This window comes from Diaphorina citri, unplaced genomic scaffold (genome assembly GCF_000475195.1).
Source record: "Diaphorina citri unplaced genomic scaffold, Diaci psyllid genome assembly version 1.1 scaffold387, whole genome shotgun sequence".
Lineage (NCBI taxonomy): Eukaryota > Metazoa > Arthropoda > Insecta > Hemiptera > Psyllidae > Diaphorina > Diaphorina citri.
The window spans coordinates 126,195-152,351 of NW_007377822.1; the positions used below are offsets into that span (position 1 = coordinate 126,195).

At 37.8% G+C, this 26,157-nt stretch overlaps 5 protein-coding genes across 14 annotated transcripts; all 5 read left to right on the forward strand.

The window, feature by feature from the left end:
• Positions 1 to 2,685: 2,685 nt before the first annotated feature.
• LOC113467043 (alpha-mannosidase At3g26720-like) lies at positions 2,686 to 5,385 on the forward strand. Its single transcript, XM_026822959.1, has 4 exons — positions 2,686 to 2,713; positions 2,858 to 3,141; positions 3,449 to 3,645; positions 5,100 to 5,385. The coding sequence occupies exons 1-4, from the start codon at positions 2,686 to 2,688 to the stop codon at positions 5,383 to 5,385; spliced, it is 795 nt and encodes a 264-aa protein (XP_026678760.1).
• An 831-nt stretch (positions 5,386 to 6,216) lies between these two features.
• Positions 6,217 to 7,558, forward strand: LOC113467040. Its single transcript, XM_026822956.1, has 2 exons — positions 6,217 to 6,378; positions 7,256 to 7,558. The coding sequence occupies exons 1-2, from the start codon at positions 6,243 to 6,245 to the stop codon at positions 7,489 to 7,491; spliced, it is 372 nt and encodes a 123-aa protein (XP_026678757.1). The 5' UTR covers positions 6,217 to 6,242; the 3' UTR covers positions 7,492 to 7,558.
• A 999-nt stretch (positions 7,559 to 8,557) lies between these two features.
• Positions 8,558 to 12,009, forward strand: LOC103508302 (histone H3.3). Its single transcript, XM_017443692.2, has 4 exons — positions 8,558 to 8,716; positions 9,434 to 9,563; positions 9,778 to 9,930; positions 10,153 to 12,009. Exons 2-4 carry the CDS (start codon positions 9,435 to 9,437, stop codon positions 10,279 to 10,281), a joined length of 411 nt encoding a protein of 136 aa, XP_017299181.1. The 5' UTR covers positions 8,558 to 8,716; position 9,434; the 3' UTR covers positions 10,282 to 12,009.
• A 1,119-nt stretch (positions 12,010 to 13,128) lies between these two features.
• LOC103508313 (pyrethroid hydrolase Ces2e-like) lies at positions 13,129 to 21,850 on the forward strand. Of its 10 annotated transcripts, XM_026822947.1 has the most exons (6): positions 18,314 to 18,357; positions 18,431 to 18,453; positions 18,722 to 18,879; positions 19,902 to 20,193; positions 20,379 to 20,564; positions 21,400 to 21,850. In XM_026822947.1, exons 3-6 carry the CDS (start codon positions 18,742 to 18,744, stop codon positions 21,714 to 21,716), a joined length of 933 nt encoding a protein of 310 aa, XP_026678748.1. In that variant the 5' UTR covers positions 18,314 to 18,357; positions 18,431 to 18,453; positions 18,722 to 18,741; the 3' UTR covers positions 21,717 to 21,850. The 10 variants fall into 10 exon arrangements, with proteins under 10 accessions (XP_026678746.1, XP_026678738.1, XP_026678747.1 ...); XM_026822945.1 differs by lacking the exons at positions 18,314 to 18,357; positions 18,431 to 18,453; positions 18,722 to 18,879 and adding exons at positions 13,129 to 13,330; positions 13,988 to 14,145; XM_026822937.1 differs by lacking the exons at positions 18,314 to 18,357; positions 18,431 to 18,453; positions 18,722 to 18,879 and adding exons at positions 13,343 to 13,388; positions 13,988 to 14,145.
• LOC103508303 (frataxin homolog, mitochondrial-like) lies at positions 21,688 to 23,365 on the forward strand. Its single transcript, XM_017443698.2, has 4 exons — positions 21,688 to 21,874; positions 22,143 to 22,201; positions 22,512 to 22,632; positions 22,848 to 23,365. The coding sequence occupies exons 1-4, from the start codon at positions 21,722 to 21,724 to the stop codon at positions 23,103 to 23,105; spliced, it is 591 nt and encodes a 196-aa protein (XP_017299187.1). The 5' UTR covers positions 21,688 to 21,721; the 3' UTR covers positions 23,106 to 23,365.
• Positions 23,366 to 26,157: the final 2,792 nt, after the last annotated feature.

The following is a 26,157-nucleotide window of genomic DNA, read 5'->3' on the forward strand; positions in this document are numbered from 1 at the left end:
ACTCCGCCGGGAATCGAACCCGGGTCTCCCGCGTGCAAGGCGAGCGCAGTGACCACTACGCCATGGGAGCTGACTTATTCCGACCGACCAGAAACGAAAAGACGCCAGTCAATCTGACTGCAGAGATAAGTGTTTTCAAAGGTATGATATTTACGTACCAGAACACCGAACCTATTTAAGTAGGAAAAGGCTAACAAGAAGAAGAGCATATGCGAGAACAATGTGATATTGAAATTCCAGCAGACCCAGGTTGTAAAGTATAGTGCATACGAAGAATGCAAGAATTGATTGAGAGAGGAACTTTATTTTAAAATTAAACGAGATACCGAATTCAAGTCAAATTATAGGTGCCAAGTATTTTCGTAAAAACAAATCATAGGTGCCAAGTATTTTCGTAAAAAAAGCTTGTGTATAGCATAAATTTTACGACTTGACTTGGACTCGAACCACAAACCACGGAATCCGTGCTAACCACAGCACCTAAAGGATAGGTCAAGCTTCAACGAATCTACTGTAAACAATAAACCACAATGCTTGTGTATAGCATAAATTTTACGACTTGACTTGGACTCGAACCACAAACCACTGGATCCGTGCTAACCACAGCACCCCTGGTATACCACTGCCACTCAGATGCTTGGGTGTACGGTGTAGGGGCAAACAGCCCTAAAGGATAGGTCAAGCTTCAACGAATCTACTGTAAACAGTAAACCACAATAACAGCAACACAGGGTCAGATACTGCAAGGAATCCATCTTCTTCAAACAATATAAACAAATATGCGTTGTGAATTTTGACATCATTCAAAATGCTGTGAGGGTTTATCCTAAAGGTCCGTTCCCACTTGTGAGTCTCATCCGATTTTTTTCTCCGAATGTCCTGGTCAGATACTGCAAGGAATCCATCTTCTTCAAACAATATAAACAAATATGCATTGTGAATCTTGATATCATTCAAAATGCTGTGAGGGTTTATCCTAAAGGTCCGTTCCCACTTGTGAGTCTCATCCGATTTTTTCTCCGAATGTCCTAGGTAATGTAATTTAAATGAGTGTCCCTACTACACACGACACGATTTTTTCCAAACGACACGAAATGTCCTTGTAGTCAATGTACCTAATTTAAATGAGTGTTTTCACTACACACGACACGATTTTTTTTCCAAACGACACAAAATGTTCTTGTAGGCAATGTAATTTAAAAAAAAATGAGAGAGTTCCCACTACATGAGGCACGATTTTTTTTTCCGAACGACTCAAAATTTAATGTTCTAGAAATCTAGACCAATCAAGGCAATGTAATTTAAATGAGAGCGATTTTTTCCGAACGTGTGTGAACGGGTCTTGAACTATGCAACCCACGCCATCCCCACCATATGTATTGCACTTCCATTTCTTCCTTGCAGGCAAAAACGTCACGGAGGTTCACCAGGTATTCTCTACGTGGCTAAGTCAAACTATCCGGATCTACAGTCAGGATGAGAACATTGAATTCATCTGGCAGGTTGGCCCTATCCCTGTCGTGTAAGTAGATCACATGACTAACACAGTGGCGTAGCGTGAGATTAGCAACAGGGGGAAGCTATAAACTCATATACTTGACAAACTTGACATATATGTACCTTAAGTTGTACTTTACTTCCGGAATTTCTCCTCTTCTGTAGCTCGTTTCCCCTCTTTTGGCATAATAGCGCCAGTACTAAACCATAGGAAATCCAAGATGGCGTCCCTGTCGTGTAAGTATACGTATCACGTGACTAACACAGTGGCATAGCGTGAGATTTTCTAAAGGGGAAGCTATAAACTGTGGCTAAGTCAAACTATCCGGATCTACAGTCAGGATGAGAACATTGAATTCATCTGGCAGGTTGGCCCTATCCCTGTCGTGTAAGTATACGTATCACGTGACTAACACAGTGGCATAGCGTGAGATTTTCTAAAGGGGAAGCTATAAACTCATATACTTAACATATACCTCAAGTTGTACTTTACATATAATATATACTTGCATATACTTGACATATACCTCAAGTTGTACTTTACTTCCGGAATTTCTCCTCTTCTGTAGCTCGTTTCCCCTCTTTTGGTGTGATAGCGCCAGTACTAAACCACAGGAAATCCAAGATGGCGCACCGTCGGAATCAGTTCAGTTCCCGAAAGGAAATATGTCTTTGATATGTCAAATTTATCTTGCCAGAACAACAGCCGTGCCTTCTGATGAATGTCAGTCAATGTGAGTTGCCGTCTCCTACTACCAACTACATCACGTTGTACAATCCCCTGGCCCATGTCACGTCTAGCTATGTAGTACTACCCGTCACCTACGGAAGCTACAAGGTGTTTGGACCCACAGGTATGTGAGAACTTTTCAGAATCATTATTTACAAAACCTAATAATAATAACATACTCATACATAATTACATACATAGTTAATATGTAGTGTCCGCCATTTTTAATTACATGTTACTTACTCTCTGTGTCCGTGAGACAATCCCTATCTCTATGAAGCTCTTTAAATCTAAGTAATCTTAAGCTGTGTCCACACATGGTCGACAGAAACCGTACACTGCCTCGACAACATAGATTCACCTCTTCACCTCGTTGATCGACGGCGTCGACTATGTGCGCTCAGCGGTCTTCTGTAAATCAAAGCAAAATCCTTCGCCATTTCAGGTGACGAAATCGAATGACAAAGAAAAAAGTTACGTTGAATTGTTGGCAAAAATTCAATAAACAAAATCCGAAGGCCATTTCGAATTCAGATTTTATGAGTGCAAAGTTCTCAGGGAAAAAAAATCTGCAAACTATCCTCGAAGTTTTTCAATTAATTTTTTATTGACTTCAAAAACTTTTTCGAGGTCACAATCACCATAGGAGAAAAATTCTCCAGACGAAACACCCAAACAAATATCGAAACTTTTTCAGATATGTCAACGCCAAGCTTAATAGTGATGTACACGTGCTCTATTCAACGCCTGCCTGTTATCTCCAAGCTTTGAACAAGGAAAACATAACCTGGCCTAGTAAGATGGATGATGACTTTTTTCCATTTGGAAGTGACGAGCATTCCTACTGGACGGGCTACTTTACGTCTAGACCTTCCTTCAAATATTTTGTGTACCAGACCAATGTGGCGTTACAGGTCAGTAGTACTTACTTAGTACAGTAGGTTCCCAGCAGGCTGCTGGACTTATCAGTTCAAATGCTCCATTTTCTGTAAATTTCTTTCTTTACCTAACACTGAACGAACCCCAAACTTGTTCTTCTTCTGCACAACATAACATGAGTAGGAAAAGCTTTATTAGGGAGTTATGTCGCGTCACCCAAGGCTGCAGTGCTAGAGCTATGGGAGATGAGCCAAAAAATCAAACAAGCTAAGATACTTTCAATTTTGAAATGGACAAACTTAAAAGGTCACAACTGTCAGATCCCCTCATAAAATATTTCAGATGACGAAACAACTGAAAACCTCACTACCAAACGATACCCTGGCGGAAGAACAATTCCTCATTCAGCGAGCAATGGGTATAGCCCAGCATCATGATGCTGTCAGTGGCACAGAGAGACAGCATGTGACCAATGACTATTCCCTGTACCTGTACGAAGGCATTCAGGCAGCCATGAAAATCATCAACGTTGCATACAGGTAAGCCAAATTAGTGCCTTGAAATCTGAGGGACATGTCTACCAATATTCCCAAAAGAATTTACGTAAAAGAATCCCAGACAAAGGAGTCGTTAAAAACGAAACTTCTACAAATTTAATATTGAATATTATCCGCTGAACTGAAAAGTTCCAACTGTACCTGTACGAAGGCATTCAGGCAGCCATGAAAATCATCAACGTTGCATACAGGTAAGCCAAAGTAGTGCCTTGAAACGTTAACTCCGTTCACAAAAAGCCCACTCTGAGGCTTAGGTGTAGGGGCATACAGCCCTAAAAGTTGAATTTAGCTTATGCGAATCTAGTACTTTGAAATCTGAGGGACATGTCTACCAATATTCCCAAAAGAATTTACGTAAAAGAATCCCAGACAAAGGACTCGTTAAAAACGAAACTTCTACAAATATTTGAATATTATCCGCTGTCCAATTAAGCCTTTTAGGTATGTAAATTCTCTTATGTGGGTAAGCATCGCTGTACCTGTACGAAGGCATTCAGGCAGCCATGAAAATCATCAACGTTGCATACAGGTAAGCCAAAGTAGTGCCTTGAAACGTTAACTTCGTTCACAAAAAGCCCACTCTGAGGCTTAGGTGTAGGGGCATACAGCCCTAAAAGTTGGGTTTAGCTTATGCGAATCTAGTGCCTTGAAATCTGAGGGACATGTCTACCAATATTCGCAAAAGAATTTACGTAAAAGAATCCCAGACAAAGGAGTCGTTAAAAACGAAACTTCTACAAATATTTGAATATTATTCGCTGAACTGAAAAGTTCCAATTAAGCCTTTTAGGTATGTAAATTCTCTTATGTGGGTAAGCATCAAAATTGTCAAAGTAGGAAAATACGGATTGTTAGCGGAAAAAGGAAAGTAAAAAGGATTTGCACTTTGCAGTGATTTGGTTGAGCCTCCTTCATTAGACAGGAGAGATACCTTGTAAAGAAAATGACCCCCTTCCACATTTTCGTTGTAGTAAAGTCCCAAATAAAAATATATGTGAAGTCCCAGAAGTTCCAGATACCTCAAGTTGTACTTTACTTCCGGAATTTCTCCTCTTCTGTAGCTCGTTTCCCCTCTTTTGGTGTGATAGCACCAGTACTAAACCATAGGAAATCCAAGATGGCGCACCGTCGGAATCAGTTCAGTTCCCGAAAGGAAATATGTCTTTGATATGTCAATACAGAATGAGTTTCAACTCGGATTCACCATTGCAGCGTGCACTTCTCTGCGTTAACCTCATGTACGGGTTTCGTGAAAAACGTTTCACGAAACGCGTTTTCACTAATGTACATCGCCCTAAAGGTGTGTTCAAACAGAGTTGACCGGCCGTCCATCGATGGACCATCGACCATGTGTGGACACACCTTAAGAGAGCATCGCACCTAAAAGACTCTTTCGATTTGTTCTTTCTCATAACACGGCAATGGTTCTGTTTCAGGGAATGGCTGGGCAAGGAAGTGGTCACAGTCTACCAGACAGACATCGGCAACAACTCAACGTTCTACACCGATTCGAACGGTCGCCGCTGGATGAAACGGATTCGAAACTCTCGCACCTCCTGGAATCTAACGCTCACTGAACCTACCGCTAGCAATTACTATCCTATAACCACCGGAGTCTATATTGCCGACAAGAAAACCAGGCTGAACGTTTTGGTGGACCGACCAGAGGGGGCGTCCAGTATGGAGAACGGCACGGTGGAAATTATGGTGAGTTCAAATTAGGATGACTTTAATTTCGTGATTCAAAATGGCGGCGCTTCAAAGTCATACCTACCTCTTGTACCGTACAAAGGACGGGTCAACCACTAGTTTATTAAAATAAAAACTCCAACCTTCAAAAAATAATCGATTAAGGGTGTCCATTTGGAGCATCGAATTTCAACCCCAAATAACACTTTTACATGCTAATGACACGGCCATACAGAGAGCTCTTTTCTGGATGGACAAAATATGAGAGATATGCTGGACACGGAAAGTAAGTAAGTACCAAACATCATCTAAGTACTAACTTATTTTACAAGTTATGATAAAAGATCCAGAATTTTCTCATTATCCTGTGTAGGTTAGCTATTACATAGACCGTGATTCAAAATGGCGGCGCTTCAAAGTCATACCTACCTCTTGTACCGTACAAAGGACGGGTCAACCACTAGTTTATTAAAAACTCCTACCTTCAAAAAATAATGGATTAAGGGTGTGCATTTGGAGCATCGAATTTCAACCCCAAATAACACTTTTACATGCTAATGACATGGCCATACAGAGAGCTTTTTTCTGGATGGACAAAATATGAGAGATATGCTGGACACGGAAAGTAAGTAAGTACCAAACAACATCTAAGTACTAACTTATTTTACAAGCTATAATAAAAGATCCAGAATTTTCTCATTATCCTGTGTTCCTGTGTAGGTTAGCTATTACATAGAGTAATGGGAATTAAATGAGGAAAGTAAAAAGCAGACTACCACCAAAATTATTCTGAACAGCATTCACCAAAGTACACAAGGGTAATATTCCATTTAACCCTAAAGCAGTGTTATTATAACCACCACTTGCCAGAACAACAGCCGTGCCTTCTGATGAATGTCAGTCAATGTGAGTTGCCGTCTCCTACTACCAACTACATCACGTTGTACAATTCCCTGGCCCATGTCACGTCTAGCTATGTGGTACTACCCGTCACCTACGGAAGCTACAAGGTGTTTGGACCCACAGGTATGTGAGAACTTTTCAGAATCATTATTTACAAAACCTAATAATAGGTAATAACAATAACATACTCATACATAGTTAACATGTAGTGTCAGCCATTTTTAATTACATGTTACTTACTCTCTGTGTCCGTGAGACAAGTGAGACAATCCCTATCTCTATGAACCTCTTTAAATCTAAGTAATCTTAAGCTGTGTCCACACATGGTCTGCTACAAGGTGTTTGGACCCACAGGTATGTGAGAACTTTTCAGAATCATTATTTACAAAACCTAATAATAATAACATACTCATACATAGTTAATATGTAGTGTCAGCCATTTTTAATTACATGTTACTCTCTGTGTCCGTGAGACAATCCCTATCTCTATGAACCTCTTTAAATCTAAGTAATCTTAAGCTGTGTCTACACATGGTCGATGAGGAAAGTAAAAAGCAGACTACCACCTAAATTATTCTGAACAGCATTCACCAAAGTACACAAGGGTAATATTCCATTTAACCCTAAAGCGGTGTTATTATAACCACCAAAGTACCTAGTAGGAGGTCTAATAAAAAAGTCTTGACTAGATTTTAGATTACAATACTGTTGAGTGTTGAAAGTTTCCCCCATATTTGCTGGAACATTAAACTAAACTGTTATGATGTTTATGGAGGAGCAGTGCGTCAGGTTAAGTTACTTCTAAGCAGCGTCCACACGATGGTTTGTCGACTACGGTAGAGTGTAGTGTGGACCACATGGTCGACAGAAACCGTACAGTGCCTCGACAACATAGATTTACCTCTTCACCTCGTTGATCGACGGCGTCGACTATGTGTGGACACAGCTTTGGCGCTCAGCGGTCTTCTGTAAATCAAAACAAAATCCTTCGCCATTTCAGGTGACGAAATCGAGACGGACCTAGTGCCAATCCAGAGTGCCGTTCTAACCGTCCCGGGCAGACAAAGTAACGCCACACACTCCCTCGTATTCAACGCTACAGGACTGCCCCCACTGGGCGCCAATTTGTACCTCCTCGAGAAAATAACAGGGGCGCCAAGTGTAGCCACGAGTGTGCCGGCGCCCAAGAAAGGCGAGGACATCGTGGTGGACAATGGGGTAAGTTGGCAACACTAGCTGGCCGTATTTAGTGCGAGCTGCGTAATCCCTCCTTTGTATAGGAAGAAGGGGGATGACCGTTTTTCCCTGAGAACTGAGAGTGATTTGCAGTTTCTGAAGTTGATGTGGGCAATACTTCGACATACATAAGTTTATATGCTTTGCTTATGTAATAGAAAGTAGAAATGAGTAGTTGTGAAAATCAAGATAAATGGTCCTTTTTAATTGTTTCCATAACGCTAGTAATTCATTCAGTGAAGAAGAAGATAAAATACCCATAAAATGGAAGCGCCGAGTGGAAGGGAAGGGAAATACATAAAACTCCGATACTTTGAGGAAAAAAATGGTGAAATAACTTTTCGCCTCATTATTTATTTTGATTTTTGATACGAATATGTTATCAAGTAACATGATCCTTCATATGTCAAAAATATACTACCCAATTAAGATCAACGTATAGGAATATAAGACGAGCATGAGATAGGAAAGAAACGCCAACGAAGCTAAATTAGAAGGGAAATAAAGAGAAAGGACGAAAATTTATCCTACTTAACAAAAGTTTTCAACGAAAAATAAAGCATTTTCAACCAGAGTATTGGCAAATGGGATGGAGGAAATTAAGTTTTGCTGAATGTATCAGGGCCGTATGGAGGATTTTGTCGAGGGGGTATATGCTCCAAATTTTTGGAGTCTCGCCTACAGTAAAGAAAAACAAAGAAACCTCTGGTACATTAAGTTTTCACTCAAACATCATGCTCTGTTTCTTTCCCCTCTACCACCACTATTTTCTCCCATTTTTGGTTAAATCCTCTTGAGGGATAAGCTTTTTTCTATTATATTCTTGTACTTGCTAATATTGTAATATGTACTTACCTGTAGGAACATCATGTATTCTTTTAATTCTTTAAGTATATTTTCCTTTACATTTACCTTTATAATAACTTAACAATGACTAGAGTCATGTAGTCATGTGCAATATTTGTATCCTTAAGCCCTACATAATTACAATTTCAATTAAAGCTATAGACTTTAAATTAAGTTTGATCTGACAACACTGTTCAATAAGTCCGCCATCCGCCATTTTAGATTTTTATTGCGTTGTTTTGATGTTTTGTGGTTCTGTCTGCGTTCGCTGAATTTTTCTTTTCCCTCCGTTTAATTTTTCCGAATTTCCAGGTTTCGAAGCCACCTTTAGTCTCTACCCTCTGTGTTCTTTTAAATCACTGCCAAAACTATAATTAATGTATGGTTCTGTCTGCGTTCGCTGGATTTTTCTTTTCCCTCCGTTTAATTTTTTTATTTTTCCGAATTTCCAGGTTTCGAAGCCACCTTTAGTCTCTACCCTCTGTGTTCTTTTAAATCACTGCCAAAACTATAATTAATGTAAGTATCCAACTAATATCAAGTTCCTGTGTTCTAGAATGACCTGTTTTCTTGAACTCCTGTTGGACAGCCTTCACAGGGAAATCCAGAACTCTTGGACTATCTTCTCGAGGGAAACCCCCATTTGATTGAAGTATCCTAGTCCCTTTGTTGTTAAGCGTTTCAGTTCATGATGTAATATGTCATTTCATCTTCAATTATTTGTTCATGGAATTCACAGCTTTAAATTTACTAGAAGTTGGGTTTGGTGCCACTTTAATATGGTGGTAAAATCTTTAAACTTTTCTTGAAAAGCTAGATCATAAACTTGCTTGTGACTGTTTGAACAGAGTCAGATCTTGCTGCATTGCATTAAACCACTTACTTTGCAGTTATTTTCCAGTTACCTGCCTTTATTGAGTGTACAAATTACTTGGTAGGCACTCTGTTGAATACAAAGTAGGTACCTACTTACTGAAAAGTTGTACAAAAAAAATCCATTGCCTATACACCCTTACCCTTTTTATTTATTGCAAATATATCTTACCTTGATTGTAATATTTAATCTTTTTTTTTTTTCTCCATTTTCTTTGCTCAGAATGGCTCGTACAAAACAAACTGCCCGTAAATCCACAGGAGGAAAAGCTCCCCGTAAACAGTTGGCAACAAAAGCTGCAAGAAAAAGTGCACCATCCACCGGTGGTGTCAAGAAACCTCATCGTTACAGGTATGCACTTTTTTTTCTCTCAAAGGCAAGATGTTATGTCTTTTTGTAAGTGTAGCTTATAATAGTATTAAAATAATACTGAACATATAAACTTGAGAATTTTCTCTGCTGTTGCATGCAGAGCTGCTTGTGACTTTTTTCTAACTCTCTTATTGTTTTTTTTTTTTTTTTTTTTTTTTTTTTTTTTTTTTTTTTTTTTTTTTTTTTTTTTCCCTCCAGGAACAGTAGCCTTGAGAGAAATTAGACGTTATCAAAAGTCTACTGAGCTCTTGATCCGTAAATTGCCATTCCAACGTCTGGTGAGAGAAATCGCCCAGGATTTCAAAACTGATCTCCGTTTCCAGAGTGCTGCCATTGGTGCCCTTCAGGTATTTATGATCTCTACTTAACAAGTTGATAATATACATTATCCACCTTCAACAGTGCACTTAAGAAGACAGCTGGACTATGTTTTATTTAAAAAAATAAATAAAATGATTTTGTTTTAGATATAGTTGTTTAACATCTATCTATCTTCCCATAGTTGAGTACCTATTTTTTTTTTTACTTTTTCAACTAGGTAATTAACTTGTGTAGCTTTCTCATTACAGGAAGCATCAGAAGCTTACTTGGTAGGACTCTTTGAAGACACCAACTTGTGTGCCATCCATGCCAAGCGGGTGACCATTATGCCAAAGGACATTCAGCTTGCTCGTCGTATTCGTGGAGAACGTGCTTAGATTGATTTGTGTTTCCTGCATTTTCCTTCTGACATTTATCATACTATAGTATTTTATGTAATTTTTGATGTACCTCTAGATAATTCTGTGTGGTAATTATTTTATGTTCTTTTTGATATTTTTTTGTTGTCAGTAAATTTATTTCTGTGTGAGTGTGTTTCTAATTTGGTTACAAAGTATTTATTAATCTCAGTAAATAATCCAATAGCCTTGAATGCATTGTTTGTATCCACATCTCTTCAAAATTCAAACTACCAAAGGCAAACTCCAGAATACTATTTTGATTTGAATACTTGATCCCCAATAGTTTGAATATTTAGTTAAATGTTGATTAGTTGATTAGATACTGAGCATGCACATATCTAAATGATTAGGTAACTGGTATCTATGCTTTTGAGACTCATAGATAGACATATAAACTTCATAGGGCAATTGATCTCATAATTATGTGTATTTAATATTTTAATTAACTTGATCTCTATATGGGACACAATCTCAGAATAGAGCACCATGTTTATTCAAACATTCCCTATTTTTACACAGAAGAATGCTCAGCAACTATCAGATCATTTCCCCCCTTTAATATTTCCATTAGTCAATTTCATTTACATGTTGTTTTGTTAGTAATATTATGAAGCAATTCAAACTTTTTGATTCATTTCTAGGCCAGAAATAAGTAGTTTTGGTGTTGTATTTACATTATCTTAGCTTTACAAAAACCAATTATTACACTATTGTAGATTATGATTTTTCTTTATTATGTCTAATAATATTATCTCTCAGACAGAGATCACTTATTTTTCCCCCCATAGGTTAAAGGTAATACTTACCTTGAATAACTTCACTCATTAGTTAGAGTTATAGAAATCTTTAGCTTCAGTTGCATACTCAGCAATGTGTGTAGTACTTAATAACAGTTTAATAATCCTAACAGTAAAAAATAAATAATTAAAACATTAAATACCTACTTATCAGATATTATATTTCTCAATAAATAATTTTATATAGGTACATATTGATACCCAATAAATGTATGTGCTAATACAAACAAATCTTTTTGAATAAGGTATACTTAATTATTTTACAATTAACTTTAAATTTAATGTTTAAGTAATTCTAGTTTATGTACCTAATTTTAGTCTAACTGTTTATTTTTCACCTCAGGACTAAATTCTAGGAACAAAACCAATTTGCCAAAGGGATCCCTTTCAAGTTTCCCTTCTACAATGCACCTACAATGTATAGTAGAAAATTTGACCTGGGTAAAAAAATCAGTTTGAAAATTTCCTTCTATATTTCTGTAATATGCTTCAAAAAGAATTTCTGTTTCTAATGAAGGGACTCCAAAAATTATTAACTAATATTGCTTAGTGTGAATATGTTGAAATGATTTCTTCTTGTGTTTTTACTACCAGTATTTATTCTGTTACAAATTTTTATACCGGCCTTTAAAAATTTTGACAGAATAATCTGCTAACAAACCAACAGACCTCTGTGTTTATTCAAAGGTTTTGTAGTTCATTGTTGGTCGGAAACAGATTTTCTTCTGATTATATTGATTGATCTTGCATTACATGTTTCTTTCTCCATTTCTCTTCAACTTTTGTTTAATTGTCATTCTGTTCTATCTGTACAATGGACATTGTTTCCTCTTAAATTACCCAACTAGAACAGTATTGTATGTCAGTTCTACAAAACAATAAAATTTAGAAGTACTTAGACTAGACAGATGTGTATTCTATTTATTTAATTTTTGACTTTTGCAATAGTTTGCATAATGTGCCATAACACATACTAAGGTTGTAGTTAGATAGAATAGAATAGAATATACCTTGTTTATCCTGCCCGAATAGGACTGAAAAGTCCCTTTACCCCAGCAGTCTAAACAAGGTCTCCGACTTTTGCAATAGTTTGCATAATGTGCCATAACACATACTAAGGTTGTAGTTAGATACTGCTTTTATTATTATTCATGGGGGCTACCCATTTGTACAGTGAGTCCCTAACTTGAGACTACATTATTAGAACAATAAAAGGCTCTCGAAAAAAGTGCTGTCAGTTACCTGGTGCAAGGAGGGAAGACTCAGAAATTTTGATTTGATGGATGCAGGAGACTCACTCAGAACAACAATGTTGGAGGGAGGATTGATTGATTTTCCCCCCTGTTTTCATATTGTACCCTAGCTTAACCCAGTACATAGCTAGTAAATCTATAGCCTATCACCAACCTCAGTGGTGAGTGGTACAGTTGTTAACGCGTTGGACTTTGGATCTGGAGGTTGCTGGTTCAAGTCCAAGTTAAGTCATGAAATTTATCCAGGTGTAATAATCGGGATCGGATGTGTGTGTGCAAGCATTAAATAGTGCTTAACACAATTAAACATTGTCTCCATATAGCATAAATTAAACTCAGTTAGTCCACGCACACGAAATGTCTCAATTAGCATGTTTTGCCTGTACCAAGAGGGAACGTTTAAAGTGTTTTCTGTTGGTGTGCGGTTATTTGTTTAAAATAGGCTTTAACATGGCTGTTACTAATCTGACTCAATAAAACCGCTCCACCCAAGTGGAACTGGGAAAAGCCAGCAACACGCGATTGCCCAGGTGGTCATCCATCCGGATACCAACGTCCAACCACGCACAACGTCTCTTAACTGAAATCTCAATCTCAAATCGCGAAATATTTATCCAACGACATTTTTTGAAAATCTCCCGCCCAGCAGGAGTTGCCAAATTTTTAGTGGGAAAGTTGGCAACACTGCCATTCATTTACCGCGGCGCGAAATTTTAAAATTTGAAAGTGAAACTGATAAAACTGATTCAACAAAAAGTTGAACAAACTAACAAAGTGATAATGATAAGACTGATAAGAAGTGCTTCCGTAACTGCCATGTGCCATCCAATGTAAAAGACAACTACTTAACAGAAGGAGAAAGTTAATGGTTCCATACAGGCTCATGTAACTTCAAATCCTCTTAATTTAGCTTGACTATCAATTCTTATCCCACTTGCTCATATTAATCTTGGGCTTGGAAGGAAAACATTATAGGTAGGTAGGTTCTTTAGATGCTAGATCTAAGGTGATATGGTAATTAAAACATGTAACAGTGAGTGGACTTTGATAATTTTTTCATTTATTTTTTCTCACAAGTACCTCAGAGGTACTGTAGTAGGTGTACCACTATCTACTGTTCTATTATCACTTGTTGCTTATTATTGTTGACTAAGGTCTTATCAATTCTAACCAATAGTAAATAAACAGAATTCCCTATTAGCCTCTCTATAGGTAGATCCTATTGTATGTAAATGATTAACAATTTATTACCTTTAGATCTAATAAAAGAAGATAATTTTATTGATAACAATTTCAACCTACAGCTATCTTCATTTGTTACAAGTCGTGTTTGTGTACAAGGAAAGTGTCTGAATTTATTGAATGTTTGTATAAGCTTGCATTGTCTTTTTATAATATTAAATAATAAATTGTTATTGGATTTCCAATTACCTAATTTGTAAAATAAAAATAATTAAAAAAAAAATAAAAATAAAGCTGAACCTAACATACACCTAAGCCTGTGGGCTTTTTGTGTACAGTTTATCAAATTTACTCTTAGTATCAATACATTCCCATCCACCTTACTTGAGTTAGAATTCTGGATCCTCATTCTCAGGGCTTATTATTGTCTTTGATTCTTTTTTTTTCCAGATAATACTTACATCTCTACCATGACAGAAATCATCATCAATACTGAACTCGGCCAAATCAAGGGTGTCCAAAGATCAAATACTTTGACCAATGCAGCCCTGTACAGTTTTCAAGGCATTCCATATGCAGCCCCTCCGGTTGGGGACTTGAGATTCAGAGTAAGTACTCTCTGAAACACCATCACCTCAATGTCATATTTTAGATCAGTCTAGTAATGTATAATTTCAGAAAAAACAAAGCTCCACTTAACACACTTTTACCTATTTGTTGAGTGGATTGGAACACATCAGCCTTTAGGCACACCATTTGTCAGGGGAGTCAATTTTTAGTGCCAAAACACGTTTTTTCAGGTTCGATAGGTACCAACCATTTTTTTTTTTTTTTTCCACAGCTTCACCGACGTCTGCTATATGATGACAACAAAGGAGTGCGGGAACCCCTAGACGAGACCCCCTACGGACAAGGCCTGGTCACCCGCGGCACCCACATAGTTCAGCTAACCGATCTCAGGCGCGGTGCTAGACGGTATCGCCTGCGGAATGTACAGAATGTGTTCCGGCCCTGGATTACGGTGTCGAAAGCCGCCGTGGCCAACTCCGGGGAGTTCAAGATCAGCGCCAAAACCAACTCGGTAAGATTTTAACTGTGTCAAAGAACTATTTGAACTATGTATGTAAGTAAATAATAAAGTAGAAGCGCATACGCTGTCCTTTCCCATCAAATATACGAGACCTTGTTGTTAAAGGGGCTTTTTAGTCCTATTCGGGCAGGATAAACAAGGTAGGATATTCTATTCTAACAAGGCCAACATTGTCGTACTTAGGGGTTTGTTCCCTAGACTTCAGATCTGGAGGTTGGTGTTTCGAGTAGGTACAAGTTAAGTCTTGAAATTTATCGAGGTCATCGAGGTGTGTAATGCCCATCACTCGCGCTGAGACTATGTCAGACGGGCTTAAGTCGTGAAAAAAAAATTAACCTCAGGAGTGTAGGGACTGTAGGGGTTTGTTCCCTAGACTTCAGATCTGGAAGTTGGTGTTTCGAGTAGGTACAAGTTAAGTCTTGAAATTTATCGAGGTCATCGAGGTAAGTAATGCCCATCACTCGCGCTGAAACTATGTCAGACGGGCTCAGGTGAGTCAGGTCGTGAGACCGGGGTCTATCAGGCGGTCTGAGCGTGAGTGGCTGGCCTAACTTAAATGGTGAAGCACGTGCTTACTTAAGTAACACTTCAAATCCTCATTATTTAAGTACCTACAAATTTCCTACTACATAAATACTTCTAATTTACCAATTATGTGTCTAATTTCGACCACAGTTCAGCCTGCGCTCTCCCTACAGATCCCAGCCCTGCCTCCAACTTCTTCATTCCCGAGTTCTTCCCCGACTTGAAAAAGCCGCAGATCCCTTTCAACAACGAAATTGCCGCCTCCCAGAGTTCCCCATCTAACCCAGCGACCGATAACGTGCCATCTGAAAGTAATGACGCTAAGGATATGGCATCAGTAGAAAATTTGGTTCACTCTTCCACTCCACTCCCCACTGATATCCCAGAAGACGAAGAGATGGTGTGCGAAAACTCAGGGAAATCCCAGCGACTGAAAACGTGCCATCTGAAAGTAATGACGCCAAGGATATGGCAGTAGAAAATTTGGTTCACTCTTCCACTCCACTCCCCACTGATATCCCAGAAGACGAAGAGATGGTGTGCGAAAACTCAGGGAAATCGAGCAAGAGAACCTTATCCCCTCTACAGACACAAAGTAAAGTCGAAGAAAAGAAGGTTAAGTTGAACCAAGAATTCCATAAAGATTTCGTAGAAGCCGTAGATACAAGTATTCTCCTAGCCAACTCCAGCATCTCAAAAATTGACATCTTAAAACTCTTCCGGGAAACGAAGAACGCCACAAGTAAAGTCGAAGAGAAGAAGGTTAAGTTGAACCAAGAATTCCATAAAGATTTCGTAGAAGCCGTAGATACAAGTATTCTTCTAGCCAACTCCAGCATCTCAAAAATTGACATCTTAAAACTCTTCCGGGAAACGAAGAACGCCAGGAACAAACTCTCCATTGTATCAAATAGTGCTTATTTATACTGCTCGCATAGGACTGAAAAGTCCTTTTACTCCAGCAGTAGGCTACTACAGTATTGTATATCAGTTCTACAAAACAATAAAATTTAGAAGTACTTAGACTAGACAGATATGTGTATTCTATTTATTTAATTTTCGACTTTTGCAATAGTTTGCATAATGTGCCATAACACATACTAAGGTTGTAGTTAGATACTGTTTTTATTATTATTATTATTATTCATGGGGGGCTACCCATTTGTACAGTGAGTCCCTAACTTGAGACTACATTATTAGAACAATAAAAGGCTCTCGAAAAAAGTGCTGTCAGTTACCTGGTGCAAGGAGGGAAGACTCAGAAGTTTTGATTTGATGGATGCAGGAGACTCACTAAGAACAACAATATTGAAGGGAGGATTGATTGATTTTCCTCCCTGTTTTCATATTGTACCCTAGCTTAACCCAGTACATAGCTAGTAAATCTATAGCCTATCACCAACCTCAGTGGTGAGTGGTACAGTTGTTAACGCGTTGGACTTTGGATCTGGAGGTTGCTGGTTCAAGTCCAAGTTAAGTCATAAAATTTATCCAGGTGTAATAATCGGGGATCGATGTGTTGTGACAAGCATTTAAATATGCTTAACACAATTAAACATGCCTCCATATAGCCTATAAAACTATATACACTATAGTCTAGCACACGAAAGGTTTCAGATTCAGCATGTTTTGCTGTACAAGAGGGAAAGTTAAGATTGGTTTTCTGTTTGGTGTGGTTTATTTGTTTAAAAATAGTGGCTTTCATATTGTACCCTAGCTTAACCCAGTACATAGCTAGTAAATCTATAGCCTATCACCAACCTCAGTGGTACAGTTGTTAACGCGTTGGACTTTGGATCTGGAGGTTGCTGGTTCAAGTCCAAGTTAAGTCATGAAATTTATCTAGGTGTAATAATCGGGGATCGATGTTTGTGACAAGCATTTAAATATGCTTAACACAATTAAACATTTCTCCATATAGCCTATAAAACTACACTATAGTCCAGCACACGAAATGTCTCAGATTCAGCATGTTTTGCTGTACAAGAGGGAACGTTAAGATTGGTTTTCTGTTTGGTGTGGTTTATTTGTTTAAAAATAGTGGCTTTAACATGGCTGTTACTAATCTGACTCATTAAAATCGCTCAGCCTAAGTGGAACTGGGAAAAGCCAGCAACACGCGATTGCCCAGGTGGTCATCCATCCGGATACCAACCACGCACAACGTCGCTTAACTCAAATCGCGAAATATTTATCCAACGACATTTTTTTAAAATCTCCCGCCCAACAGGAGTTGCCGAATTTTTAGTGGAAAAGTTGGCAACACTGCCATTCATTTACGGCGGCGCGAAATTTTAAAATTTGAAAGTGAAACTGATTCAACAAAAAGTTGAACAAAGTGATAATGATAAGACTGATAAGAAGTGCCTCTGTAACTGCCATGTGCCATCCAATGTAAAAGACAACAACAGAAGGAGAAAGTTAATGATTCCACACAGGTTCGTGTAACTTCAATTTCTCTTAATTTAGCTTGACTATCGATTCTTATCCCACGTAGGCTCATATTAATCTTGGCCTTGGAAGGAAAACATTATAGGTAGGTAGGTTCTTTAGATGCTAGATCTAAGGTGATATGGTAATTAAAACATGTAACAGTAAGTGGACTTTGATAATTTATTCATTTTATTTTCATTTATTTTTTCTCACAAGTACCTCAGAGGTACTGTAGTAGGTGTACCACTATCTACTGTTCTATTATCACTTGTTGCTTATTCTTAACAGAAGGAGAAAGTTAATGGTTCCATACAGGCTCATGTAACTTCAAATCCTCTTAATTTAGCTTGACTATCAATTCTTATCCCACTTGCTCATATTAATCTTGGGCTTGGAAGGAAAACATTATAGGTAGGTAGGTTCTTTAGATGCTAGATCTAAGGTGATATGGTAATTAAAACATGTAACAGTGAGTGGACTTTGATAATTTTTTCATTTTATTTTCATTTATTTTTTCTCACAAGTAGTAGGTGTACCACTATCTACTGTTCTATTATCACTTGTTGCTTATTATTGTTGACTAAGGTCTTATCAATTCTAACCAATAGTAAATAAACAGAATTCCCTATTAGCCTCTCTATAGGTAGATCCTATTGTATGTAAATGATTAACAATTTATTACCTTTAGATCTAATAAAAGAAGATAATTTTATTGATAACAATTTCAACCTACAGCTATCTTCATTTGTTACAAGTCGTGTTTGTGTACAAGGGAAGTGTCTGCTGATAACAATTTCAACCTACAGCTATCTTCGTTTGTTACAAAAGTTGTGTTTGTGTACAAGGGAAGTGTCTGAATTTATTGAATGTTTGTATAAGCTTGCATTGTCTTTTTATAATATTAAATAATAAATTGTTATTGGATTTCCAATTACCTAATTTGTAAAATAAAAATAATTAAAAAAAAAATAAAAATAAAGCTGAACCTAACATACACCTAAGCCTGTGGGCTTTTTGTGTACAGTTTATCAAATTTACTCTTAGTATCAATACATTCCCATCCACCTTACTTGAGTTAGAATTCTGGATCCTCATTCTCAGGGCTTATTATTGTCTTTGATTCTTTTTTTTTCCAGATAATACTTACATCTCTACCATGACAGAAATCATCATCAATACTGAACTCGGCCAAATCAAGGGTGTCCAAAGATCAAATACTTTGACCAATGCAGCCCTGTACAGTTTTCAAGGCATTCCATATGCAGCCCCTCCAGTTGGGGACTTGAGATTCAGAGTAAGTACTCTGATTTCCAATTAATTTGTAAAGTAAAAATAATTTAAAAAAAAAAAGTGAAAAAGCTGAACCTAACATTTGGGGCTGCCCCTACACCTAAGCCTGTGGGCTTTTTGTGTACAGTTTATCAAATTTACTCTTGGTATTGATAAATCCCCATCCACCTTGAGTTAGAATTCTGGATCCTCAATCTCAGGGCTTATTATTGTCTTTGATTCTTTTTTCCAGATAATACATATCTACCATGACAGAAATCATCATCAATACTGAACTCGGCCAAATCAAGGGTGTCCAAAGATCAAATGCTTTGACCAATGCAGCCCTGTACAGTTTTCAAGGCATTCCATATGCAGCCCCTCCGGTTGGGGACTTGAGATTCAGAGTAAGTACTCTCTGAAACACCATCACCTCAATGTCAGATTTTAGATCAGTCTAGTAATTGAGGAAAATGACCTGATAGTCAATTCCCAGCATTTGATACCAACCAGTAATGTATAATTTCAGAAAAAAACAAAGCTCCACTTAACACACCTTTACCTATTTGTTGAGTGGATTGGAACACATCAGCCTTTAGGCACACCATTTGTCAGGGGTCTAGGTTTATTTTGCCCTTGGGCTTGGGATTAATTTAATTTAAAGAGCAATAAAAATGTCATTTAAAATGAAGGCCTGTGTACCTAGGTTTTCTATTTTCCAGTTTTACCAGGACTCAACATGGATTTTTCATTTTGTAGCTATCAAACCAAAACCCCAGAATCAACCAAATTGTCATTTAAAATGAAGGCCTGTGTACCTATGTAGGTTTTCTATTTTCCAGTTTTACCAGGACTCAACATGGATTTTTCATTTTGTAGCTATCAAACCAAAACCCCAGAATCAACCAAATAGCCCTAAAAATAATAATAATAAAATGTATTCCTTGTTATTTCACAGCCTCCGCAAGACCAATTTTTATTTGGTAGGTAGCTAAATAATATTTCTATATTATAGAAGAAAAAAATGTATTCCTTGTTATTTTACAGCCTCCGCAAGCCCATCCCGGATGGGAAGGCACCCTCGATGCCACCAAGGAAGGAGGTATATGTGTTCAGAACGATGTCATGCTCGGAATGTTTGAATCTGGCAGTGATGATTGCCTCTATCTCAACGTGTACAGTCCTTGCATCACAGCGGGGGCAAACAAAGCAGTCATGGTATTTGTACATGGAGGAGGTTTCACATTTGGTCACCCAGCAGAAGTGTTCTATGGACCTGACTGGTTGGTAGCCAAGGATGTGGTGCTGGTTGCTATTCACTATAGAGTGAACATTTTCGGTGAGTTAGCACATACCTAAATTACACAGAATGATTTTTTTTTTTTTCTAATTCTCAGGTTTTCTCAACCTAGGGCTTGAGGACCTAGGTTCTAGGGCTTTAAGTCACCCTTTATCTAGAGAAAAAAAAAGACACCTGATGGCTTCTAATTCTAATATCTAACTACTCTTGTTTCTATTTCTCAGGGTTTCTCAACCTAGGCCTTGAGGAGTGTCCAGGGAATGTAGGACTCAGAGATATCATGGCTTCTCTACAATGGGTTCAAGCTAACATTTCCGATTTCGGTGGCAATCCAAACAATGTGACTCTGTTTGGAGAGAGTGCAGGAGCAGCTAGTATACACTATCTTCTAATGGCACCTTCAACCAGAGGTAAATTGAGAAAACAAGACGTAAATATTCAGTCTAAAACGAAAAACACAAAAGGCCCACCTAAGGACTTAGATATAAGGACCAAAAATCCTATAGAGGTGTGCTAAGCTTCACACATCTACGAAATATAATATAATTATTATTATAATGTTACATAGCAATAGCATAGTATTATGGACGATTAATCAACCTCAAGGATTTAGTAGTTAGCGCGGTAAACTTCAGATCTGGAGGATATAATAATAATAGTTCTTATTTATACTGCTCGCATAGGACTGAAAAGTCCTTTTACTCCAGCAGTAGGCTACTACTATTATTGTGGTCAAATTCTCAAATTATATTGAGGATAAAATTCAATACCTCGGCTGGATTGAACCCACGCCCTCCTGTTTACCAGGCGAGCGCCTTGACCACTATACCACCGAGGCAGGTTTGGGTATGGTTTACCACGCCCTCCTGTTTACCAGGCGAGCGCCTTGACCACTACACCACCGAGGCAGGTATAGAAGTATAACTATAGGTACATACCCTCCTGTTTACCGGGCGAGCGCCTTGATCACTACACCACCTATAGTGCATCAAACTAATTCGAAGTTCAAAATTATAAAGTTGTTCTCAGAAACTGGGAACTGGATCTATCAATAGACGACGCGATAGCAGACGCTCTACTTTCCAAGCTCTAACTAGGCTGACGTTCAATTTTATGTTATTACTTAAGCCCAAGTAAGTAAAGTGCTGCAATATATTATATTGAACAGTTGAGATAAGGGAACTACATGTCCTAATTCGACAGTCTAAATAAAGAACTAATATCTAATGCCAGTTGTCTCCTCAGGTTTGTTTCATCGTGTGATTATGCAGAGTGGCTCAGCCCTTGACTCGTGGGCATTCCACACAGCAGAAGACAATTGGAATTCACTTCTTTCGTGCAGTAAAAAATACGCTCATTTACTAGAGCAGTACATCTGGCAACACGCTAATGAGCGCTACCAACCAAATGAAAAAAAACAAACTGCGCGAAATTTCAAAATTTCACTTTATCAGTATCAGGTTATCACACGATTGTCGAACTCATACCGTGATAAGAATCAAACTTCACTGATAAGAAAATGCAAGTCAGTAAATAGTGAACACCTCAGCTTAGAATTTTAGATGAAATGATTTCCTGCAGAATTTCTCCTTATGTGTCGAACAATATTGGTAAATGCCTGAGACAAGTGAAATGGGTCCAATCCTACTCTAGATGTGTTTGTAATTCAAATTGGATCATTGGACATGGTTCTCACAGAAAAACACTGGTTCAGTCTCAGGACAATGTGTTGGATTTTACAGGGATCCATTGTAGAAATCTGAACAATGTTGGTAAATGCCTGAGACAAGTGAAATGGGTCCAATCCTACTCTAGATGTGTTTGTACTTCAAATGGGATCATTGGACATGGTTCTCACAGAAAAACACTGGTTCAGTCTCAGGACAATGTGTTGGATTTTACAGGGATCCATTGTAGAAATCTGTGTTCCTCATTAACAGGGTAAGTCAAGCTTTCACCTACGTCCTCACAAGCTTTTACCCTCTCAGGACAATGTGTTGAATTTTACAGGGATCCATTGTAGAAATCTGTGTTCCTCATTAACAGGGTAAGTCAAGGTTTCACCTACGTCCTCAAGCTGTTACCCTCCATTTGGTGACTATACCCCCAGTAACCACCTCCTCACATTAAGCTCACCTAGCCTGCTTGTTGCTGAGAAAATCACCCATCCAAGATTTCAAAATTGTTTCCTCAGTAATCAATTTAGAACTTGTGAATTCGACATGCTATCATTGCTGGATGATGATAAAATCAAAAGCAATGTATCTACTTAAACAGCCCCAAATGAGTATAATTATCTTTTGACTCATGAGTTCAGTAAAATTCCTTATTTAAACCTCTTGTATATTTGCTTTCAGCTCCATATCTCTCCCAGAGTATGAAGTCATTTGTAATGAAACTCTAGAATCTTTGACAGATTATTTTGATGTCATTGTTGAAGAAAATACACATTTAGAAAATGCAGATGTTACTTATGGTGTAAGTATTTGAGGGGGGGGGGACAGGAATGTAGGCATTTTCTATGCCTGACTTTCTTAACTTCCAAACTTATGAGGGTAAATTCTCTTACAGTCAAGTCTTGTATAGTGACTTCATGTTGAACCAAAATTATCAACCTTTTTTTCATACAGCTTCATTTTACTTATACCTACTTTATACTTGATAATTTTGATATTATTTTTGTCCAATTTCAGGATGGTGTGCTAACCGTGAACTTTGGCAATCCTCATGGAACCTATGTCATAAATAGACAAACACCCAACAAACAAATCTGGCTAAGTTCTCCCACGAGTGGTCCAAAGCGATATGACTTTGACCCAAGCCGTAACATTTGGATCTACAAACATGATAACAAGTCACTTCATGATCTTCTGCAGGAGGAGATTGTCACCATTGTGACGAGTAATGTAGATTTTTATTCAAACTGCTCCCACTCAGGCAAGCATAGGTGAGATGAACTCTAACCAGATGGGAAAAAAATACCATGGCCTAGGAACTTGAAATCCTTGGTTCAAGACCATGAATGCCACAATGATAGACTTTCATGTGTCTTGTTTAGATGAGCAGACTTGGGATGTAATTGTAGAAAACTCATTTTCTTTCCATAAAAATTAGCTGCTTGACTATTAAGATCATTATCCCAAGTTTGACATTTATGTCTTGGAACTTGGAGATAGGTACTGAAAAGCTACTTGAATAATTTAAAACAGGCTTAATTCTTTTATTGTACATAAAAATTAGCTGCTTGACTATTAAGATCATTATACCAAGTTTGACATTTATGTCTTGGAACTTGGAGATAGGTACTGAAAAGCTACTTGAATAATTTAAAACAGGCTTAATTCTTTTATTGTACAACAGGTACCTTGTGATTTTATTGAAAATACATACTATACAAATAAGAAGTAAGATAACTATTATTGCAGAGAGATCACCACATAAACAATGTTCTACTCTACACTAACTTATCCGACGAAACAGAACATACACCTGAATAGTCTTAGGACCAGGTCTGTGAGACCATGTTGACTTTATGTTGGGCAATATAGACCTCTTCAGTCTGACGTCACAAAACGAGATTTCGATGGTGCGTAGAGTAAACAAAAGATTTCCTCTATTGTTTTGATTTTTTTAATATTTATGATGCTCTTGCACTTGTGCAGGAGCCCAAAGTTCAGTTTGACATCAGACTGTAGAGAAGGGCATGAATTTCTCATGACTACAATATTTAAACTTTATATTTATGATGCTCTTGCACTTGTGCAGGAGCCCAAAGTTCAGTTTGACATCAGACTGTAGAGAAGGGCATGAATTTCTCATGACTATCTATGCTGAACTCACAGAATGAGTGTTGACTATTCTTCTTCTAGTAGGCACCTACAAACCTATATACGAAAAATTCTTGATCATTGATTCATTAGTTCCCTTACCTATTCAAACCCCAAAAAATCCTTGATCATTGATTCATTAGTTCCTTTACCCATTCAAACCCCAAAGATGTTGGATTACATTTCTACAATCTGAGATAATTAGTGAGAATGGCCTAGTGGTCAAATAACTTTATATTTATGATGCTCTTGCACTTGTGCAGGAGCCCAAAGTTCAGTTTGACATCAGACTGTAGAGAAGGGCATGAATTTCTCATGACTATCTATGCTGAACTCACAGAATGAGTGTTGACTATTCTTCTTCTAGTAGGCACCTACAAACCTATATACGAAAAAGTCTTGATCATTGATTCATTAAGTAGTTCCTTTACCCATTCAAACCCCAAAGATGTTGGATCACATTTCTACAATCTGAGATAATTAGTGAGAATGGCCTAGTGGTCAAATTCCTTGACATTTGACAACAACAATATGAGATATTGAAATCTAATGGGCAAGAATGAGAATATAGGAGCGATTGATGAAGACTGGTTTTAATTGATTTGCACAACACAGGGTGTATCCATGCAGTCAAGGGATTTTCCTCGAACATCTTCTGCTTTCACAATGGTAGCTTTCACGAACACAACACCTGAAAATTTACAAGTCAAAATTTACAGAACGAAGGTAAAAGTACCTAATTGAAATACATAACCTGATGAATGATCCGATTTTTACTTTCTATTATTTTATTGGTAATATAGTGTACCGAAAGTCTCAAACAATCAATGCTGGGTATAAAATTCCCTACCTTGGATAATACTATGAAAGTAAAGGGTCTTTTCAGTTTCACTCTTGCAGTATAAACAGGGCTAGGGGACGCCAAACAGAGAGTAGACTAGCGTCTGGCTGTGGGACTATAAACAAGGAGGAGAACAGCTAACCCTAACCAGCCTAGCTAGACATGGCTATCTTTTCTTTACTCTGCCAACACCATTCGGCGAAAGCTAAAGGCGCTACAACAACAACAACAATAACAGTATAAACAGGGTATATTCTATTCTACCTTAGCTGTGGGATTGAACTCACGTCCTTCCTATTACCAGACGATTGTCTTGACCACTACACCAAAATACTGACCTGAAGGGTAGACGTTAATCTTGATGGAGTTGGAAGGCAATACAATTTTGTTTTCCAGATCTCCAATTCTCTTTTTGGTAGCATTGGAATAGTAATCCCCGAACAAATCCTGGAATAAGATGAAATGGTAGCAGATACAAGATTACTTCTTAAGAAGATATCTTTTCTTTACTCTGCCAACACCATTCGGTGAAAGCTAAAGCTGCTACAACAACAACAACAACAACAGTATAAACAAACATAGGTATATTCTATTCTAGCTTAGCTGTGGGATTGAACCCACGTCCTCCCTATTACCAGACGATTGTCTTGACCACTACACCAAAATACTGACCTGAAGGGTAGACATTAATCTTGATGGAGTTGGAAGGCAAGACAATTTTGTTTTCCAGATCTCCAATTCTCTTTTTGGTAGCATTGGAATAGTAATCCCCGAACAAATCCTGGAATAAGATGAAATGGTTAAAAAATGAAATTAATTTCATAAAATTTTCGTAATCATATCGGTCTATCTCAGTTCTTGTCACAGTCATACGTAGGGTCTCCAGATCAATTTTTTAAAAAGTAGGACATTTGGTTCCAAAAACCCGGACATTCCATCGAAAACCCGGACATTTCCCAAATTTCAAAATGTATAGTTTGCACCAGTGCCCAGGGTGCAGAGAACACTGCATTTGCCTTACTTAAGTTACACACGATCGTTCTTCTTCACATTCCGATGAAAGCAAACATTTTTACTGGTTTTGTTGATGTTTCATGAATACGAATGTCCATAATGTAAAGACAAGCATTAGTCATGTAAAATACACATGACGAATTGATCTTTTTTTTTCAAATCTTTTCTCAAAAGAATGAAAAACGCTTTTTAATATTATTGGAGTCTTATCATCAAAAACCCGGACATTTCCCAAATTTTCAAAAATCCCCCCGGACGCCGGACAAACATGTAAAAACCCGGACATGTCCGGGAAAACCCGGACGTCTGGAAACCCTAATT

Coding starts and splice junctions, on each gene's coding strand:
- LOC103508302 (XM_017443692.2), top strand. CDS start 9,435: ATGGCTCGTACAAAACAAACTGCCCGTAAATCCACAGGAGGAAAAGCT. Junction 9,564..9,777: donor AGAAACCTCATCGTTACAGG/TATGCACTTTTT, acceptor TTTTTTTTCCCT/CCAGGAACAGTAGCCTTGAG. Junction 9,931..10,152: donor CTGCCATTGGTGCCCTTCAG/GTATTTATGATC, acceptor TTCTCATTACAG/GAAGCATCAGAAGCTTACTT.
- LOC113467043 (XM_026822959.1), top strand. CDS start 2,686: ATGACAAAGAAAAAAGTTACGTTGAATT. Junction 2,714..2,857: donor GAAAAAAGTTACGTTGAATT/GTTGGCAAAAAT, acceptor AACTTTTTCGAG/GTCACAATCACCATAGGAGA. Junction 3,646..5,099: donor ATCATCAACGTTGCATACAG/GTAAGCCAAATT, acceptor GTTCTGTTTCAG/GGAATGGCTGGGCAAGGAAG.
- LOC103508303 (XM_017443698.2), top strand. CDS start 21,722: ATGATTTCCTGCAGAATTTCTCCTTATGTGTCGAACAATATTGGTAAA. Junction 22,202..22,511: donor CTGTGTTCCTCATTAACAGG/GTAAGTCAAGGT, acceptor ATTTGCTTTCAG/CTCCATATCTCTCCCAGAGT. Junction 22,633..22,847: donor ATGCAGATGTTACTTATGGT/GTAAGTATTTGA, acceptor GTCCAATTTCAG/GATGGTGTGCTAACCGTGAA.
- LOC103508313 (XM_026822937.1), top strand. CDS start 13,367: ATGGTAATTAAAACATGTAACA. Junction 14,146..19,901: donor TTGGGGACTTGAGATTCAGA/GTAAGTACTCTC, acceptor GTTATTTTACAG/CCTCCGCAAGCCCATCCCGG. Junction 20,565..21,399: donor AATGGCACCTTCAACCAGAG/GTAAATTGAGAA, acceptor TTGTCTCCTCAG/GTTTGTTTCATCGTGTGATT.
- LOC113467040 (XM_026822956.1), top strand. CDS start 6,243: ATGAATGTCAGTCAATGTGAGTTGCCGTCTCCTACTACCAACTACATC. Junction 6,379..7,255: donor CAAGGTGTTTGGACCCACAG/GTATGTGAGAAC, acceptor TCGCCATTTCAG/GTGACGAAATCGAGACGGAC.